At 38.6% G+C, this 21,278-nt stretch overlaps 1 protein-coding gene across 2 annotated transcripts in view; it reads right to left on the bottom strand.

Moving 5' to 3' along the window:
• Nucleotides 1–3,243: 3,243 nt before the first annotated feature.
• The window catches only part of pofut2 (protein O-fucosyltransferase 2), a 21,722-nt gene continuing 3,687 nt past the window's right edge, over nt 3,244–21,278 (bottom strand). For both annotated transcript variants that reach the window (XM_063006420.1, XM_063006419.1), the window contains exons 2-9: nt 19,586–19,836; nt 18,292–18,436; nt 18,100–18,210; nt 17,746–17,812; nt 16,581–16,706; nt 16,050–16,218; nt 14,957–15,080; nt 3,244–3,485 (exon numbers count right to left, since the gene is read on the bottom strand). In XM_063006420.1, the coding sequence (XP_062862490.1) occupies nt 3,329–3,485; nt 14,957–15,080; nt 16,050–16,218; nt 16,581–16,706; nt 17,746–17,812; nt 18,100–18,210; nt 18,292–18,436; nt 19,586–19,772 (1,086 nt within the window). In that variant the 5' untranslated portion in view covers nt 19,773–19,836 and the 3' untranslated portion in view covers nt 3,244–3,328. The remainder of the gene's footprint in view (nt 3,486–14,956; nt 15,081–16,049; nt 16,219–16,580; nt 16,707–17,745; nt 17,813–18,099; nt 18,211–18,291; nt 18,437–19,585; nt 19,837–21,278) is intronic.

The raw sequence follows: 21,278 nt of genomic DNA, 5'->3' as shown, positions 1-21,278 counted from the left end.
TTGAGAGAGAGAGAGAGAGTGAGTTAGTGAGTGAGTGTGTGAGTAGTTAACTAAACATGAGTGTGTGTGTGAGTGAGTGAGTGAGTGTGTATTTAGGTGTGTGTGAGTGAGTGAGTGTGTGAGTAGTTAACTAAACATGAGTGTGTGTGAGTGAGTGTGTATTTAGGTGTGAGTGAGTGAGTGTGTGAGTAGTTAACTAAACATGAGTGTGTGTAAGTGAGTGAGTGAGTGAGTGAGTGAGTGTGTGAGTAGTTAACTAAACATGAGTGTGTGTGAGTGAGTGAGTGAGTGAGTGAGTGTGTGAGTAGTTAACTAAACATGAGTGTGTGTGAGTGAGTGAGTGAGTGAGTGAGTGAGTGTGTGAGTAGTTAACTAAACATGAGTGTGTGTGAGTGAGTGAGTGAGTGAGTGAGTGTGTGAGTAGTTAACTAAACATGAGTGTGTGTGAGTGAGTGAGTGAGTGAGTGAGTGTGTGAGTAGTTAACTAAACATGAGTGTGTGTGTGAGTGAGTGAGTGAGTGAGTATTTAGGTGTGAGTGAGTGAGTGTGTGAGTAGTTAACTAAACATGAGTGTGAGTGAGTGAGTGAGTGAGTGTGTATTTAGGTGTGAGTGAGTGTTTAAGTGAGTGTGTGAGTGAGTAAGTGTGTGTGAGTGAGTGTGTGTTTAAGTGAGTGTGTGTCTAAGTGTGTGTGTCTAAGTGTGTGTGTCTAAGTGTGTGTGTGTGAGTGAGTGTGTATTTAGGTGTGTGAGTGAGTGTTTAAGTGAGTAAGTGAGAGTGTGAGTGAATAAGTTCCTCCACTAATCACATTCCTCGCTGGTTTACTACAATAAGTCATGCTAAGTTTTGTTCGTACGGCCTGAGTCGCTTTTATCGCCTCGTATCAAACAGTTCGTCTCATTGGAGGAGCTTTGAACGGTCAGCGAACAGCAGACTGGGTCAAAGCGGTTTTGCTAATTCTCACGTGAATGCACCCCGAGGGAGAGAAACCGTGATGTATAGAAAAACTTCCACCTGGAGCGAATTAACAAGGGTTAGGGTTAGTTAAAAAGAACTCACCCATGAAGCCTCTGCTCTTCGGCCCCCTCTGTTGGCCAAAGACGCAATGCATTACACGACTCGACATAAATAATGATACGCAAAATAACAGAAACTGTTTGAAAACATGCTTTGCCTTGTTGTATACAATTGTAAACAGAACGGCTGGCAATATTTTAGGCACGTGTAGATTCACGACGTTCAACATTTGGCATAAAATTAGAATTCAGAACGAAACACACATCATGATGCGGTACAAAGCCGGTCTGATACGGTACAGTAAATACAACACAGTTTATAACAACACTGTCAAAAATGAACCAGACAGGACGATTGTGTGTCAGCCAGCGTGGAACAGTGGAGACAACAAGTGTCGAAGTGTTCAAGTCCATGTAACACTTTACTAAAATACTGTTCACATTTTTATCTGTAATACTGCAAAAATACTCTCAAATATTTTAAGAAACTCAGTCGCTGTATTATACAGGTCGTGATACAGTTTGGAACCCAGAGTGTGAAATACGTGTATTTAGGCGTCGCCACAGCACATCTTGGCACAGCGCATTTTTACACCCAGTGCCTTTCCATCCGGGCCTGGGACCTGCACTAAGAGCGCACTGACAAGAGACAGAATTCCAGACAGGTGGTTCTAATGTTTTGGCTCGTTGGTATCAGTGTATATAACATAGTGTTATACTGAATGTGGTTTGAAACACAGCCGATATCTGCAGCCATGGTGTGAAGTGTGCAATAGATTAGTACACAAGTACACAATCAAATAAAAAACAAATGCATTTTCGGTGTGAGGAAATCCCTCCGAAGATGCTTTACACCACCAGGCTGCGTGTCAGAAATGATTCGGGAGGTAGAACACCCCAAAATAAATCTACGAGGGATCTTCAAAAAGTCTCCTCACTTTTATATTGTGGTTATAAGCGGTGAGGGTGGAGGAGGTGGAGGAGTAATCGCTCGTGTCTGAGAGACGCTTATAGTCCGGATTTAGCTCCGTCTGATTTGGACGCTGAAAAGAAGCTTTAAGGTGAAGAAGATTTTCATGTAATGATGATGTGAAAGCAGCGGCGCATCAGTGGCTACGAGCTCCACCACAAACATTAAAAAGTCGGTACGACGCTGGAAAAATGCATCGGAAGGTGACGATGTAGAAAAGTGATGGAGAAACAAGATGCATTCATTTACATTTGCAGCATTTAGTGGACGCTTTGATCCTGAAGTGACTTACAATTATGACTGAAAACAGATTGAGCAATTATGGGTTAAGAGCCCGGGTCAGGGGGCCCAGCAGTGGCGGGGCTTGAACCAGCAACCTTCTGATTACTAGTCCAGTACCTAAACCACTGAGCTATCACTGCTCATTCAGTACTAACTTGTTAATAATTAAATCTTTAGTAGTAGTAACTAGTAACTAGTAAACAGAAGGTTGCCGGTTCAAGCCCTGCCACCACCAAGTTGCCACTGTTGGGTCCCTGAGCAAAGCCCTTAACCCTCAATTGCTCATTACTGTGTAAGTCGCTTTGGATAAAAGCATCGTCTAAATGTAAATGTAATAGATCCTCTTAGTGAATCATTTTGGACCACCGCGCCCCCCCAAACCCTCCCCAGTAAATCTCAGCTGACAGCATCGCTGGGATTCGAACCCAGCTGGGATACAGCTCTAGCCATATTTTAAAAAAAAAACGTTTCTTGCTATTTTTTTTCTAATCTGATTTAGCAGCAAATGAAGAAAGAACATAAATGATGTAGGATTTTGGAGTAGCAGGATATTCTGTTAATGCGGCCACGTCACAAATATTCAACCCGTCCATAATATTACTGATCTTACAACATACTGCGGGTCTGTAGGACCTAAAGTTGGATTGCAACAGGATTCAACCATTAGGACTCAATGCTCTGTGTTATATACTGTAAACTTCACCCAGAGATTCAAGTGTAACAGCATCGCTGGGGACTTGAACCCTGGTTCCCAGATGTAATGGGCTAGCAGAATTTACCACTGGACCACCTGAGCGCCAACCAGCACGTTATTATTGGGTTAGCAGTCTGAGATCTGATATTATTGGCAGGAGCTCCGTGAGGGTGGTTTTGGGAGAAAGTCATGGACGGATGACGTCACGCTGTTCGGTTGTGGCAAAATTGGCTGCACTGATGATGCTCTGGATGAGCACGATGTCGGAGCTGTTACTCCTCCTGCGGATTTGTATTTTTTATTATTATTATTATTAAACACTTGAATCCATCAGGATAAGTCCCACAGAGTCACCGCACATCCAGGACTACGAGCGGACGATCTTCCAGTGCGTGGGCTGTTCGCATTCTTTCTCGTCATCCCCGCAGAAGCGATTGTAGGTGGTTTTAGGGTCGAAGCCCAGGATCTCTCGTTCCTCGTGAATCCGGAAGGAGAACGTCGAAACCGAAGTCCCGATGAAATACCTGGTAAACAAAAGAGACAAAAGCTTCAGATCAGGGCAGATACACGAACACGTTCCACACCTACGTTACATAACACACACAGTCGAGGGATCACGGAGGTTCTGAACGACAGAAACACAGGAAAATTTCACATTAAATATGAAGAATGTAACAAACATAATCAAAACTACATGCACGGCGCCCAGGTGGGATATTCTGCTAGCACACCAGCACCGTGTTTCTCCAGAAAGCTTTTTATTCAGATCTGACTGAGCAGTGACACCTTTTATTTGAGTTTTTTATTCAGGGACTTTGTGGTGCTTCTAGGATTACATTCAGGTTTTCTAATTCTTTCCGACCTCTGTAACAATAACAATGTTCCTTTGTGTGTCGGGATAATTATGAGACCTGACGTTCTTAAGAGAGCACTGTGACACATTTATAATAATATATAATTATACTAAATTTAGAATCATTACAGTAAACACGCCGTGAGTCAAAAGTACACTCACGCCGTACTTTCATCTGTAACTTTATCGAATGCTGATCGACTTTTAAAATTCTTTCACAGTTGAACACAACAAGGTCATTTTACTAGATTAAAATATCGGTTACCGTGACAACCACTGATGTTTCTGCTCGACAGCAGCAGACGACGATATTGTACCTCGAGATACAATCTTCTTAGCACTGAGAACAGATACGTAACGAAGAACTCGTATCTGATTAAAGGTTCTAAACTGTATGAGATGAAATTACTCGCTACATTTCCAGATAAATAAAAAAATCGGCGCGTAGGATCTGTGAAACCGTCGACTACAAAAGACGAAGGCGAAGCAAACACTGAGCTCAGCCGAGAGGAATCTCAGAGCCATCGGTGAACATGTCGAATTTCTAGGGAAACTGGAGCGAATTATTAATTTGTCAGACTGAACTATGATCAACATTTGCTGATGTTATGGGCGAAAGTACAGAAGTACGGACGTACGGAGGTCCCAATTTTACTCACAGTGTAAAACCATTAATGAATTATTACCATTTGTAGGGTTCACATACTTTTTCCTCCTGACCGTCAGTTACGGGCGGCACGGTGGCTAGCACTGTCGTCTCACAGCAAGAAGGTCCTGGGTTTGATCCCCAGGCGGGGCGGTCCAGGTCCTTTCTGTGTAAGGTTTGCATGTTCTCCCCGTGTCTGCGTGGGTTTCCTCCGGGAGCTCCGGTTTTCTCCCACAGTCCAAAAACATGCAGTCAGGTTAACCCTTTAAAGCCGGCCCATTCAAATTTCGAAACAATAATTTCGATGGCTTAAAGCCTTGTATCTCCGCCGTCCAATCACTGATTGTAAATCTGAAAACTGCCCCAGGTAGCTGACAACCCAGGCTAAAAGGCAATATCATTGGTCAAGCGGTTTGTGTCGTGGCTGGTTTGCATATTTAATGAGAAGGCGGAGAATTTATTTTTTTCATTCGCCCCGCCCTCACACGGAGCGCTGCTGAGACAGTCCACTGGATAACAACACAGAAAGAGAAATTCTGTCAGTGAAATGAGGTAAGATTTATTTTAAAACTGTTTATTAGTGTTATTACTTTTCATTTCTACTCAGAAAACTTAGCTTTAATGGTAAAATTGTAATATTATTAGTGTTCACGCTTTGTAAAAGCTGAGGTGAGTTTGAGACTTGCGTTCTAAGTTTAGTCAGTCAGGTGCTCTGCTCTCCTTTCTGAATCGATTGTAATGTTTTTTATGTCCATCTAGATGGAAATACATACGTGTGGAGAGTTTATCAGATACCTTTTTAGTCTCCTTTGTTTAGTAGTTTGTAAAGTATGCAGCAGTTTTACACAAATAAGTGATTAGTAGTGAACCTAAGCTAAGCTAAGCTACCGGAGCTGTTTGTTGCATCCTGCAGCCATGTGGTTTGAACAGGGTGCTCAACTAAGTCCAAAGTTAGATTTTATGCATGTAATCTTGAAATCAGTTCTAGCTTACTTGTTTTACATCAATACTGTCTAAAGTCTGCTTAGAAATCACCTTAGCTTTGCTCATAATAGCATTACATTTTGCATTGCATGCATTTAGCATGACTGGCTAAAGTAATCTGAGGCAGAAATGTGGATAACATGTCAGTCTGGGCAATTTATAACCTTTATTTCCATGGTATATTTTATCTGTGGTAATTTGTACTTATAACAGAGAAATATTATTTTATCTTTAAAATATTTCTGTCAAATTTGCATCATTTTCTAAAAAATTGCTGCATTTATTTGAAAGAGACTAAAGTATGCTATGCTACCATATATACAGTGTATCACAAAAGTGAGTACACCCCTCACATTTCTGCAGATATTTAAGTATATCTTTTCATGGGACAACACTGACAAAATGACACTTTGACACAATGAAAAGTAGTCTGTGTGCAACTTATATAACAGTGTAAATTTATTCTTCCCTCAAAATAACTCAATATACAGCCATTAATGTCTAAACCACCGGCAACAAAAGTGAGTACACCCCTTAGTGAAAGTTCCTGAAGTGTCAATATTTTGTGTGGCCACCATTATTTCCCAGAACTGCCTTAACTCTCCTGGGCATGGAGTTTACCAGAGCTTCACAGGTTGCCACTGGAATGCTTTTCCACTCCTCCATGACGACATCACGGAGCTGGCGGATATTCGAGACTTTGCGCTCCTCCACCATCCGCTTGAGGATGCCCCAAAGATTTTCTATTGGGTTTAGGTCTGGAGACATGCTTGGCCAGTCCATCACCTTTACCCTTAGCCTCTTCAATAAAGCAGTGGTCGTCTTAGAGGTGTGTTTGGGGTCATTATCATGCTGGAACACTGCCCTGCGACCCAGTTTCCGGAGGGAGGGGATCATGCTCTGCTTCAGTATTTCACAGTACATATTGGAGTTCATGTGCCCCTCAATGAAATGTAACTCCCCAACACCTGCTGCACTCATGCAGCCCCAGACCATGGCATTCCCACCACCATGCTTGACTGTAGGCATGACACACTTATCTTTGTACTCCTCACCTGATTGCTGCCACACATGCTTGAGACCATCTGAACAAAACAAATTAATCTTGGTCTCATCAGACCATAGGACATGGTTCCAGTAATCCATGTCCTTTGTTGACATGTCTTCAGCAAACTGTTTGCGGGCTTTCTTGTGTAGAGACTTCAGAAGAGGCTTCCTTCTGGGGTGACAGCCATGCAGACCAATTTGATGTAGTGTGCGGCGTATGGTCTGAGCACTGACAGGCTGACCCCCCACCTTTTCAATCTCTGCAGCAATGCTGACAGCACTCCTGCGCCTATCTTTCAAAGACAGCAGTTGGATGTGACGCTGAGCACGTGCACTCAGCTTCTTTGGACGACCAACGCGAGGTCTGTTCTGAGTGGACCCTGCTCTTTTAAAATGCTGGATGATCTTGGCCACTGTGCTGCAGCTCAGTTTCAGGGTGTTGGCAATCTTCTTGTAGCCTTGGCCATCTTCATGTAGCGCAACAATTCGTCTTTTAAGATCCTCAGAGAGTTCTTTGCCATGAGGTGCCATGTTGGAACTTTCAGTGACCAGTATGAGAGAGTGTGAGAGCTGTACTACTAAATTGAACACACCTGCTCCCTATGCACACCTGAGACCTAGTAACACTAACAAATCACATGACATTTTGGAGGGAAAATGACAAGCAGTGCTCAATTTGGACATTTAGGGGTGTAGTCTCTTAGGGGTGTACTCACTTTTGTTGCCAGTGGTTTAGACATTAATGGCTGTATATTGAGTTATTTTGAGGGAGGAATAAATTTACACTGTTATATAAGCTGCACACAGACTACTTTTCATTGTGTCAAAGTGTCATTTTGGCAGTGTTGTCCCATGAAAAGATATACTTAAATATCTGCAGAAATGTGAGGGGTGTACTCACTTTTGTGATACACTGTAGGTGCATATAGGTAGATAACATATCAGTCTGGGCAATTTATAACTTCTTTTTTTACCATAGTATATTTTTTTCTGTGGTAATTCTTACTTGTATCAGTGAAATATAGTTTTATCTATAAAATATTTCTGTCAGATTTGCATAATTTTCTAATGTATTGCAAGATATATTTGAAAGGGACTAAAATATGGTATCAAACTTTTTTTGAAAGCTTTTTTTGAAAGCATACAGGTGCATAACATTTCAGTCTGTGACTATTTACAACATTTTTAAATATAACCATAGCATCAAGTTTTTTCTTGTAATTATTGCTTCTCTTAGATAATTATTGTTTTATGTGTAAACCATGTGCCAGATTTGAGAAACTTTTGTCATATGTATTGGTTCAGTGTACTTGAGTTTACTTCTAAACATGAGCCTGTGGACATTAGCTTCTCTGGCAAAAACATAGAGTATTTGTGATTGAATTCTACATATATGTAATTATTTTTTAAAATAACATCACTGTCACCACCTTTATTCATATATTCGCACTCTTGGTTTCAATCATATTTGACTGACCGCTCTCAATTCGTTTATGTAAATAATAAATGCTCAGAAACTACAAAAGTAAAGTGTGGTGTTCCACAGGGGTCGGTACTTGGACCGCTATTATTTACACTCTATATGCTTCCACTAGGTGAAATTATTCATAAACATGGCATAAACTTTCACTGCTATGCAGATGACACACAGCTGTATATATCAGCCAAACCAAATGATACCGACACAATCAGTAAGATAGAAGATTAAAGTGTAAACGACATAAAAAACTGGATGTCGTGTAATTTTCTTTTACTTAATTCAGATAAAACTGAGGTTTTACTTGTTGGCTCTAAAGCTGCAAGAGACAAGTTGTCTAACCTGGTGCTAAACTTAAACACGTTCTCTGTTACTCCCAGCCCAGATGTAAAAAACTTAGGTGTCACAATAGATTCAGATCTCTCCTTTGATACACACATTAATAATATTACTAGAGTTGCTTTCTATCATTTGCGTAATATCTCTAAAATAAGAAATATACTATCTGTTAATGACGCCGAAAAACTGATCCATGCGTTTATAACTTCTCGGTTAGATTATTGTAATGCTCTTCTAACTGGATGCTCTGGTAGATCCATAAACAAACTCCAGTTAGTTCAAAATGCAGCAGCTCGAGTGCTAACTAGAACTAAAAAATTTGACCATATTACTCCTGTTCTATCATCTCTACACTGGCTGCCAGTTAAATTTCGCATTGATTACAAAATACTTTTACTAACCTATAAAGCGCTACATGGTCTGTACCACAGTATCTGAGTGAGCTTATTAATTACTACAATCTAGCACGTCCACTTCGTTCACAAGATGCAGGGTTACTTATAGTTCCTAAAATTAAAAAGATCACGGCTGGTGGAAGAGCATTTTCTTACAAAGCTCCACAACTTTGGAATAATCTTCCTGCCTCTGTTCGGTATTCGGACACAGTCTCAATGTTTAAGTCTAAACTGAAAACATATTTATTTTCTCAGGCTTTTGATTAGTATAGACAAAGGCGCAGAGCTTGGGGGGTTCTTGGTCATAGAAACTTGTGGTGATCAGGGATGTTGGGTCGCTGTCGTTCTGCCTCTCTTGTCCAATCACTCTGGTTTGGGTAGGAGAGGTGGGCGCTGATGTCCTGTGAAAGCCTTCATGACCTTGTTACCTGCTCGCTCTCCCTTTTAGTTATGCTGTAATAATTAGGGCTGCCGGAGTCTAAAACTCTCTGTAAAACTGTTTGTCAACTAGCATTGTACATTATTAACTACATTCTCTGTTGTTTTACCCCGAGGGCATTCTGATGGAAACCTGTTTACCCGCCGAGGTTAAGGATTAAAGTCGAGACTGCCGGGACAACGATGCTGCTCCTGTCAGATGTGACGGGTCTGGAGTAATTGCAACGACAAGAAATCACTACAGAATTTATTGAAGACTAGAGCGGATAACAACTCTATTATTATTTAATTGTTTATTTATCTATTTATTACCACTGTATGACTTTTAGATCATTCAATTCTGTGTTTGTATGATTTGTGTAAATCGTGTATTTATTTAAAGTATCCTCCAGACCACCCAAGAAGGACCTGCTGAGTCTGGTTCCTCTCAAGGTTTCTTCCTGTAATTTTCAGGGAGTTTTTCCTTGCCACAGTCGCCCTCGGCTTGCTCAACAGGGGTTTTTGTATCTGTTGGTCCTGGATTTTGTAAAGTTGCTTTGAGACAATGTATATTGTAAAAAGCGCTATATAAATAAAGTTGACTTGACTTGACTTGACTATTCACTGTAATCTCTTTTCTTTTATTATTATGACATGGATGGAGACAAGGCTCAATATGCACGCCTTATGGAGTCTCTGAAGAGGAGACAGCGGCTAGGCCCTGACGAGCTTAGACTTATTGCTGAACATGACAGCGATGAAGATCATGAAGGCATGACCATTGAAGAGGAGGACTTCATGGACATGGAGCTCTTGGATGAAGGGGAAGAAGAGGATGAAGAGGAGCAAGATGAGCAGAGGGATCAACCAACAACCTCCTATCGGTAAATGCATGTATTCCAATAGTGTGTATTTGTAAATGTGTGTGTGTACATATATGCTGACAATAAATGTCAGCATTTGCACCCACACACAATCAGGGCTGCCAACAAAAAGTTAAAATTAACAAAAGAGTACAAACTGAGATTATGATTTTTACTAATGTTTGCTTTCTTTTATGGGTTTGGTTAGTCTTTCTTGTCCCATGTCAGGTAGGAAGCGGAAACGCTTTCCTGACTCTGTATCCTTTCCTTCCTATGCTGATGTAGACACAGAAGCACCAGAGCCCATACCATTTAATCCCTCTCGTCCAGTAGGCATAGATCTGGAAAGTGTGCATAGGGCTGTACGGTCAGCCACAAGTACCTTGCGTGAAATAGACTTCTTCAAGTTGTTTTTCACGTACACCATCGTTGCCGAGATTTGCCAGTTTACAAACTCTAAGGGGTGGGAGCTTGTACTGAATAGGCCGTCTTATGCGAACCATCATGGGGCATGGGAAGAAGTGACCCCGGATGAATTCTACCGGTTTCTTGGGCTCCTCATTTACATGGGTTTCACGTCCCTGCACAGCATTCACAGATATTGGGGAACCAAATCTCTTCAGGGTTCATGGGCCAAGTTATTCATGTCCCGTGACCGTTTCAAGGAATTGATGTCAGCCCTCCATGTTGTAGATCCTGCCACAGAAAATAATCTTGATCGTCTTAGGAAGTTGCGTTACCTGATGGACCACCTCAAAACCAAGTGTCAGCAGCTTTTCCAGGCTAATGAAAATCTGAGCATAGACGAGAGAATGGTAAAATCAAAAGGTCGATCAGGATTCAAGCAGTATATGAAGGGCAAACCTACTCGCTGGGGTTTCAAATTGTGGGTCATTGCAACTTCAGATTCGAGATATACCTTAGACTTTGATGTTTACACAGGAAGTCTTGATGGGCGCATAACTGATTTGGCTATAAAAGTGATCGAAGACCTTGTGCAGCCATTTAAAAATCAAGGTCACACAGTTTGGTTTGACAACTTCTATACATCACCAACTGTTATGGTCCGACTTAAGGAGTGGGGAATCAATGCTTGTGGGACATGTAGGATTAATCGTAAGAAATTCCCAGTGGATTTCAAAGATGTCAAGAAATGGGAGCGGCAAGCTAACCGTGGTGATATGAGGTGGTGTAGAATTGACGGAAATGTCTTAGTAGTTCAGTGGAAGGACATGCGAGCAGTTACATGCCTCTCTAATTTCCACAATGCTAATGATTCATCAGAGGTTTCTAGGATGGTAAAGAATGGTGCCACGTGGGACAGAAAAGTAGTCCGTCAACCAGCTGTAGTAAAGGACTACAATAAACACATGGGAGGTGTTGACAGATCTGATCAAATGTTAAACACATACAGTCTGCTTCAGAAAACTCAAGTGGTGGAAAACACTTTTCTTCCATTTTGTGGACATAGCCGTCGTTAATAGTTTCATTTTGTTTCAGGACTGGCATCATTCCAATCCAGCATCACGTTATGGGTTTAGTTCAGCAGGCTACAGCCAGATAAACTTTAGGGAAAATCTTTCGCGCCAACTTGCAGACATTGCCGTAGATTCAATTTTGCCATCTCAGCTTTCAGTAGCTCCAACCACTTCCTCATCGTTTTACGTCACCCACATTCCTCAGATAGAGCAAGTATCAAGAAATTGCTGGCTTTGCTACAAAAAATTCAAAAAATAAAATAAAACAAAGATTGCATGCATGGCTCCTGAGTGCCAAGGTAGAAGATTTTGTTTAGTTGGCAATCGAAACTCTTTTCAGTCTTGGCATTCTAGCGAAGGAGATGAGTTTCGCAGTTAGACCTACACAGGGCTTCTGTCTTCTACTGTCAGTCCCGCTCATCCTTCCTCAACCCCTGTGTTTGTGTATATGTTCTTTGTTTCTCTTTCTCTTCACAGGTCAAAGTTCAGTGTGCATTGTTCATTGGAAGGAGGTAATTTGAGGTAATTATCCATTGTGCATTGTCTGTTAAATATTTTGTAGTGAATTTTTGGCAAAATGGCTTAGATGAGATTTGATATCCTGTTGCCTCAAAACTGTTTACTGAATTGTTCAATGATTATCCTGAACAAATAATTGCTTTTTCTTGTATTGTTGAATTGGATTATTTGAAAGTTTGTTTTATGGAGTGATGTTCTTCAATAGTGCTGAACTATATTGTATTGTTGTTTTGAAATTATTTATAGAATGAGAAGTGTATATAATTCTAATAAAAATCTTTAATGTTTTTGAACTATACACTGTTGTTAGAGTGCTTATTTTGTCAAATACATTTTATCTGCTGTCTTATTTCAAAAATATGAATGTTGACAATTTAGTAATAATTAAGAAAAGAGTACACTTTCATTGGTGTATAGTGTATGCTGACATTGGTAAAAAGTGAGGTAAAAAAGGAGCTACACGAACATTCTAAATTGCTAAATGACACCTTCTGCTAAATTGATCATAACTTTTGAATAGAAGATGATAGATTCAAAATTATTATCTTGACAAATGGCTCACAAAATTGCAAACATTTCATATGTTCTATATTGTTCTCTATATTGCACAGAAATGTGTTAAAAATGTAAGTTTTTATGAATTAAATAAACAACGAGAGATTTTTTTAGGTTGATTTTGAAGGTTTTTTGTAAACATTTATTATATTACACTTGAAAAACATTGTGTTTCATATAATTTTAAAGAACTGATTCTCCTGGTTATAATGGTGTGTGTATATGCAGGGTTTTTTTTCATAAAAGTACACTTTCATTGGTTTATAGTGTATGCTGATATTGGTAAAAAGTGAGGTAAAAAAGGAGCTACACGAACATTCTAAATTGCTAAATGACACCTTCTGCTAAATTGATCATAACTTTTGAATAGAAGATGATAGATTCAAAATTATTATCTTGACAAATGGCTCACAAAATTGCAAACATTTCATATACTCTATATTTTTCTCTAAATTGCACAGAAATGTGTTAAAAATGTAAGTATTTATGTATGAAATAAAAATTGAGAGGTTTTTTAGGTTGATTTTGAAGGATTTTTGTATAGATTTGGTTATATTACACTTAAATAACCATACTGAGTTTTATATCATTTTAAAGAACTGATTCTTCTGGTTATAATGGTGTGTGTATATAGTCTATGCTATGTACGGTATTTACACAATAAGGTTTTTTCTATGACCATGTTACATAGTGTCCGAAAATGGAATGTTCCACTCAGGCATGAAAGGGTTAACTGGAGACACTGAATTGCCCTAAAGGTCAATGTGTGCCCTGTGATGGACTGGCGCCCCGTCCAGGGTGTTACTGTGTGCCTTGCGCCCATTGAAAAGCTGGTATAGGCTCCAGCACCCCCCCTGCGACCCTGATTGGATAAGCGGTTAAGAGAGTAAGTGAGTGAATGAGTGATTGTCAGTGACCTTTGGTTTATTGTATTAAGAGTTCATTTTGGTTAAAGGGGGGGAAATAATTACAGTAGAAACAACAACTATGTCATTAAACATCAGAAATTCAAATATAATAAAAATATAATAAATATTTAATATTTAAATATTATTATTATTATTATAAAATAAAAAATATGAAATAATAATAAATTACTTATATTTATTTAAATTCTCATAATAATAAAATAATATTAATTTAATAAAATAAAAAATAATAATATAAAATAAAAAACAATAAATAACAGTTTTATTTGTCTTAATTAATACAGTAATAATTATTATTATTTAAATTATTATTATTAATAATATTTATGATGACATTATTTATATTTATTACAATTCTTATAATAATAATAACAGTTTTATTAATAAATTCATTAATAACAATATTATTACTATTATTTATAATAAATAATATTAATATAGTTAAATAATAATAATAACAGATGGGAGATGGGACGCCTCTTGTCGTATATACAGTTACGTGTGTACAGTACAATGAAGCCGCGGTATGTAGCTGAGGGGGTTAATGGGCCCTGCTCAGGAGCCCAACAGAGCTGGGATTTGAACCCACAACCTTTCAGCTGGTGACCCACAGATCTACACACTATATATATATACTGTATATATACACACACAGAAAATATTCAGCCCCCCAAAGAAAATAAGGATTTATATTATTAAATGTTTCTAGAATGAATGTAGCTGGATGTTTTGTTAATGCTGGTATATCACAATTAGCACCTAAAGTTGGGTTACGACATGATAAAACCATCTGGACTTAATAACCAGCCTTTATCTGCTTAAGCTGTGATGTGTTATATAAGCACCACCCAGTGATTCCAGTGGTTGAGGTGTGTTGCAACCCAACCGACCGACAGCACCACACCACTGGGGATTCAACCCCTGGATCTCAGCGGTAGTGGGTCAGTTTAGCGCCGAAGGGCAATTATACCCGTTAAAAATTAAAAGACGAAGCGCACAATAAAGTGTTCAAGGGGTCTGAATATTTTCTGAATCCGCCGTGTGTACCGAGTTCGGTAAGAAAACGAAACGGTACGTGACAGAGCCGACACGTCCCAGGTTTTTTATAGCCGTGTCTCATTATGTGGAGATTAAACTCCGGCCTGTTTGTGCAGTTTTATATAAAACAGAAATCTGAAAATATGCAGGAACAATGGCCAGCGCGACACTCCTGCCATTCGTTTAACCCTTTAATGAGCGGGCGTGTCGCCGTACTCGCTGTTCAGGAATAAAGCGACAGGTATGAGACACATCAACACCTTTCACATGATTCTTCTCAGTCTCAATAATTACGTAGGTGCCCGGCCCGGCCCCGCTGTTAGCAGAAGTGGGATTAGAACCTGTGAGCTTTAGGTTGGGCTAGTGTGCTTCATCCTTCGCCAAGCGGTCGCTTACATGTGATTACAAACCTGACCTATCAGTGAGCAGAATACAGTCAGGTGATGCTAGTTTACCTGGCGTGGGCGCAAATCCACTGATCGATGATGGCGACTCCGCCGTCTTTCAGAATCTCCAGATCCTCCCTGCTGGGCTCGTACCGAATCATCTCAGGCAGCATCGTCTTTAGCTTCTCCAGCTCTGAAATCATTATAAAATATTATTATTATTATTTTTATTGTAATTAATTTTTTATTATAATTATTAGTTATTATTATTATATTATTTATTATTATTATTATTATTGTTATTATTATTATTATATTATGTTTTATTATTATAATTATTGTTGTTATTTTTTATTATTATTTATTATTATTATATTGTTATTGTTATTATTATTTTTTTATTATTGTTGCTATTATAATTTTTTTTACTTGTATTATTATTATTGTTATTATTATTATTGTTATTATTATTATTATTGCTATTTTTAATATTATTGTTATTATTATTATTATAGCTATTATCATTATTATTTTATTTTATTATTATTATTGTTATTATTATTATTATTGTTATTGTAATTAATTTTTTTATAATCATTATTATTGTTATTATTATTTTTATATTATTTTTTATTATTATTATTGTTATTATTATTATTATATTATGTTTTATTATTATAATTATTGTTGTTTTTTATTTTTTATTACTATTTATTATTATATTGTTATTGTTATTGTTATTATTGTTATTATTGTTGCTATTATTATTATTTTATTTTTATTATTATAGTTATTATTATTATTATTGCTATTATTATTATTATTTTATTTTTATTATTATTGTTATTATTATTATTATTATTATTATAGTTATTATTATAATTGCTATTGCTATTATTATTATTTTATTTTTATTATTATTATTGTTATTATTATTATTATTGTTATTATTATTATTAATATTGTTATTATTATTATTATTATTATTGTTTAAAAACCAGAAACATTACACCACATTAAACATTTTATAAACAAGGGTCGAGGTTTTTAGAAGGAACATATTAACATCTTTTTTACACTTTATATAGGGCTTTAAATATAAAGCTATACGACCAAAAGTATGTGGACACCCCTCTTTATTAAGGTTAGACGTCTCAGCTACCTTCATCCTCAGCGTCGGTGGCAACGAAGAGCTTCTCCAGCATGAGGCTGCGGATTTTCTTCGCTGCCCCTTTCAGGCTGGGCACGTCCTCCCGGTGCCCCCAGATAAAGTCCTTCCTGCGCAGGTGAACGCCCAGGTACGGGCCTCCTCTAGCGCTGCCTAACGTGGTCTGCAACACAGTCAGGTCAGAGGTCAGATCGGGTAACGTTTAGGGTGATTAGCAGATGATTATAAGCAAATACGACCAAACTGAGGGGTCAGGAGGCTGAAACAGACCTGGGGTGCGTTCCAAATCAACCCTGTAGTGCCCTGTGAAGTGGACTGTGGGGAATTGGGACGTTTTAAGTGAGATTCCGAAATGTAGGGTTAAGGTAAGGTACTGGACTAGTAATCAGAAGGTTGCCGGTTCAAGCCCCACTACTACCAGGTTGCCACTGTTGGGCCCTTGAGCAAGACCCTTAACCCTCAACTATGAAAAGCAGTAGAACGTGGTGGTTCGGTAGAGTCCCTGAATCAGCGCATGGTACCCACCCTCATGCGCGTCCAGTCCTCGGCGTAGGGCGTGTGGTCCTGCTCGTCGGTGGAGTTGAGGTACGTCGCTCTGAACTGGTCCCCGATCATGCGCAGGTGCTTGGCGAACACCATGCTCCGCCGGGTCTGCAACACACACCAGGTAAAGCAGCGGTTCTTAATGGCTCTATCGCTCGGCCTCAGAATCGAACCCAGGACCTTCTTGCTGTGAGGCGACAGTGCTACCCACCGAGCCACCGTGCCGCCCCATACATTAAAAATAACAGGACGTGACGCCTGCGACACACAGAGACTAAAAGACGTGGTGGTTCAGTGGAGTCCCAGAGCTCTACTGGAAACCAGTCTGGACGTGTTCAATTTACTCAACTGGAACACGTCCGGTGAATTCCAAGGGAGCAAAGACCTTTTTACAGGGGTTATATAGGTGTTGGATAACTTTAATCTCTAAATGAATGATATAATAATGTACAACAAAATGTTTTTATTGATTTATTTTGCATTTTGTTTAATAGCTGATCCAAAATCTGACAAATCTGTAATAATAAAGACAAATGGCATGATTATTTATTTATTTCTTATTTATTTCTTATTTATTTCTTATTTATTTCTTATTATTTATTTCTTACTATTTATATTATTTTTTATTTAATTTTTTATTTTATTTATTTTTTATTATTATTATTATTATTTATTTATTATTATTTATTAATTTATTATTTATTTATTATTATTATTATTATGTATTTGTTATTATTATTTATTTATTATTATTTATTAATTATTTATTAATTATTTATTTATTTTTTATTTTTTATTTATGATTTATGATTTATTTATTATTATTTATATAATTTTTTGGTTGTGTCGAGCTATTTATATTCTTGTTAATTTATTTATTTAAATTTGTAAATTATGCTAATAATCCTGGGGGGGGGGGAGGTCTGGTACCCCAGCAGTAAAGGAGGCCAGTCCTGACATCTCAAGCTTGTGAGTTCGAATCTCAGCTCTGCTATTTGCCGACCTGCTCGACTGGTTCCACATGACTGCTACAACTGCGACCTCTGCTGGCTGATCGATGGCACAGCAGTAGAGGTGGAAATACAAACTGGGTAACTGGATACGACTAAATTTTGAGCTGAATTAAGTGAATGTGTGATGAACTTACATCCCAGTAGTCTCTTCCAGCATAATGATCATGGAGGACCGTCTCAGCCCTGTCCAACATCACAGAACTACACACACACACACACACACACACACACACACACACACACACATATTACTTATAAAAAATAATACACACTAATGCTCAAGCGTCTTTCACACTCGACGTCTGTGTAAATATTACGACACCCGACCCTGTAACTGAGCCAGATCCCCACACGACCCCTTCTGCGTCCGCGTCTCATCCTGCCGGTGTGTGACTCCCCATCTGACCTTCCCTCCCTCAGACACATCGTAGCTAATGACCCTGGGTTTGAGGTGTAAGTGCCTGAATCAGGTTTGCTGAAGGACTTACGTAGCTGAGATGTTGTTCTGTAGATACGGTGCTAATATGGACGCGTGACCCTGAGCAGATAAACAGGTCACGTTCAGAGCTCGAGTCTCCTCGTAACCCCAGAACCAGCCTCTACAGCAAGCACAGAGAGACCGGATTTAGGATTAATAATAAAATTGTAGCATTTATAACTTATTTGATCCCGCTTTGTACCTGTAGTAGTTCTGTTTGTCTTTTGTGTACACCTGGCGATCGATGCACGGCTGCTCGTCCACCTTCTCCTCCCAAATTCCATCGGTCCAGCCTTCAGCGTAGTTCTGCAGGACCAGAACCTGATCGATGAACGGCCCACCCGACTCTAAACACACACACACACACACACACACACACACACACACACACACACACACACACACAAGCTGTGGTCAGTTCCAGAACATTAAACATGGATAAGAGGATTTATGTGAGTACAGAATCCGTCCGGACCCTTCAGACTCTTCCTCACCTCACTGCTCTTCAACAGTGTTTAGATCAGAAGACTCAGAATTTTTGGACGGGTGTTTCGGATCATCGTCCCGCTCGAAGATACGACCATGACCCAGCAGTAGCTTATTTTTAAAAATCTCCTGGTACTTCATGAAGTCCATGTGAATAAAATATAAATGTATATAAACAAGATCTTCAAGCATTACTGCTTTGGATGCTCCAGATTTTTCCTTTCAAATGTTTAAAATCAAAATGGTAATTTATAATGAGGTTATATAATAACAATAATAATAATAATAATAATAATAACAATAATAATATTAATAATTATATTAGTAATAATAATAGTAGTAATAATACAAATAATAATAATAATAGTAATAATGATATTAGTAGTAATAATAATAGTAATAATACAAATAATAATAATAATAGTAATAATAATAGTAATAATGATATTAGTAGTAATAATAATAGTAATAATACAAATAATAATAATATTAATAATAATAGTAATAATGATATTAGTAGTAATAATAATAGTAATAATACAAATAATAATAATATTAATAATAATAGTAATAATACAAATAATAATAATATTAATAATAATAATAATAATAATAATATTAATAATAATAATATTGAAAATAATCATCATCATAATAATATTACTAATAATAATAATAATAGTAATAATAATATTAATTATTATAATTATTATAAAATAATAATAATGGTAATAAGAATATTAATAATTATAAAAAATATTATTATTATCACTGTTATGATGATAATGATGATGATGATGATTATTATTATTATTATTATTATTAATAATAATAATAATATTATTATTATTATTATTATTAATAGTAATACTAATAATAATTATTGTTTCTATTATTATTACCATTATTATTGTTGTTGTTTATATTATAGTTAATAATAATAATAAAAATAAAGTAATACTGATCTCTGCTGTTCTCATTGGTTATAAATTGAAAGCCATCACTCTCACCCGCGATGAACTCCTCGTACTCGATGACGGGCACGATGGCCTGCAGGCTGGTGATGCTGAAGAACTCGCCCCAGGGGATTCGGACCTGGTGGACATGTGGACTCTGCCAGTGGTACAGACGCCCCCACGGGGGCAGAACCAGCACCCAGTCGCCCCGCTTCCTCAGGGTCTTCACTAACGACGCCATGCGGATGTACACGTCCCGTCTCAGGTTAAAGCCCTCGGGGGGGTTCACGTCATACAGCAGGTATCTACAGGGGTTCAGCACAGCAGAGAGAGGTGTAGGTTAGAGCAGCCAGCACACCTGCCGGCATGTGTTTCAGGGCTGGAAGGGAACTGGACCTGTGACTGTTAAATAAATAAAACACAGCCGAAAAAACTACTGCGATCCTACTAGAAGATACCAAATAAATTCTAAGCTAAACAAACCCTCAATGATTGGAAGTGAGAATCTAACCCAGAACCTGAGTTTAGCATGTTCTCCTCGTGTCTGTGTATATTTAGTCCAGTACTCCAGTTCCTTCCACCTTCCAGAAGCATGCAGAAGATGGATTAACACTTTACTGTCCCTTGGTGTAAGTAGTGATTGTGTATAAAGCCCTGCAGTTGTGTTTCTAAGTGGCACCTTGTTCAACAAGACCCTGACCAGAACATTTATTGTTTGTTTCACCACCGCTTCATCCTGGTCAGGGTCACGGTGGGTGCAGTTCACCAGGCAGAAAGCAGGAAACACTACGGACAGGTCACCAGTCCAAACACACACACACACACACATTTACACCTAGGGTCATGTTTAATAGCTCCAATGAACCTGACTGCATGTCTTTGGACTGTGTGGGGGAAACCGGAGCTCCCATAGGAAACCCACACACACTCCACCTGGGAATCGAACCCAGGACCTTCTGCTGTGAGGTGACAGTTTATGTTACATTCATGTTGATCCCAACTTAACATTGTCTAACTCGACTACATGCTTGTTTCCACCATTCCGCTTCATATTTGCATCTTTGCAGTCAGAAAGTCGAACTAAAAGACTTTTAAACCTCGACCATCCACCTCCCCCCTCTGAGACATAGCCAAACACGTCTGTACGTAGACGCCTGACCAGCTGACAGCACTGCTGGGGATTCGAACCCTTGTGTACTGCTGCAGGACAGTATTGTTGAACAGTCCTCTACATTTCTGCACATTAGTTACATTTGTTAAATAACAGATGGTGGCTCGGTGGGAACGCTGTCGCCTCACAGGTCGTGGGTTCGATTCCCAGGCTAGTCTGTGTGGGTTTCCTCCTACAAGTCCAAAGACGTGCAGTCAGGACAGCTGGAATTACTAAATTACCCCTAGACATCAGTGCGGTGCACCCTGTGATGGACGGGTGACCTGTCCGGTGTGTTTCCTGCCTTTCACCCAGTAAACTGCACCCACCACAAACCTAAATAAATGGATTGATGGACGGATGGACGGACAGACGGACAGACAGACAGACAGCTATCATAGACAGATAGATGGATGGACAGACAGACAGACAGACAGACAGACAGACAGACAGATATCATAGACAGATAGATGGACGGACGGACGGACGGACGGACGGACAGACAGACAGACATCATACACAGATGGATGGATGGATGGATAAATAGATAGACAGACATATAGTTAGACAGATTAATAGATATTATAGACAGACAAA

Source organism: Trichomycterus rosablanca, chromosome 12 (genome assembly GCF_030014385.1).
Source record: "Trichomycterus rosablanca isolate fTriRos1 chromosome 12, fTriRos1.hap1, whole genome shotgun sequence".
NCBI classification, from domain to species: Eukaryota; Metazoa; Chordata; class Actinopteri; order Siluriformes; family Trichomycteridae; genus Trichomycterus; species Trichomycterus rosablanca.
The sequence above is the reverse complement of the archived record's forward strand: the minus strand, read 5'-3'. Positions and strand labels throughout refer to the sequence as shown.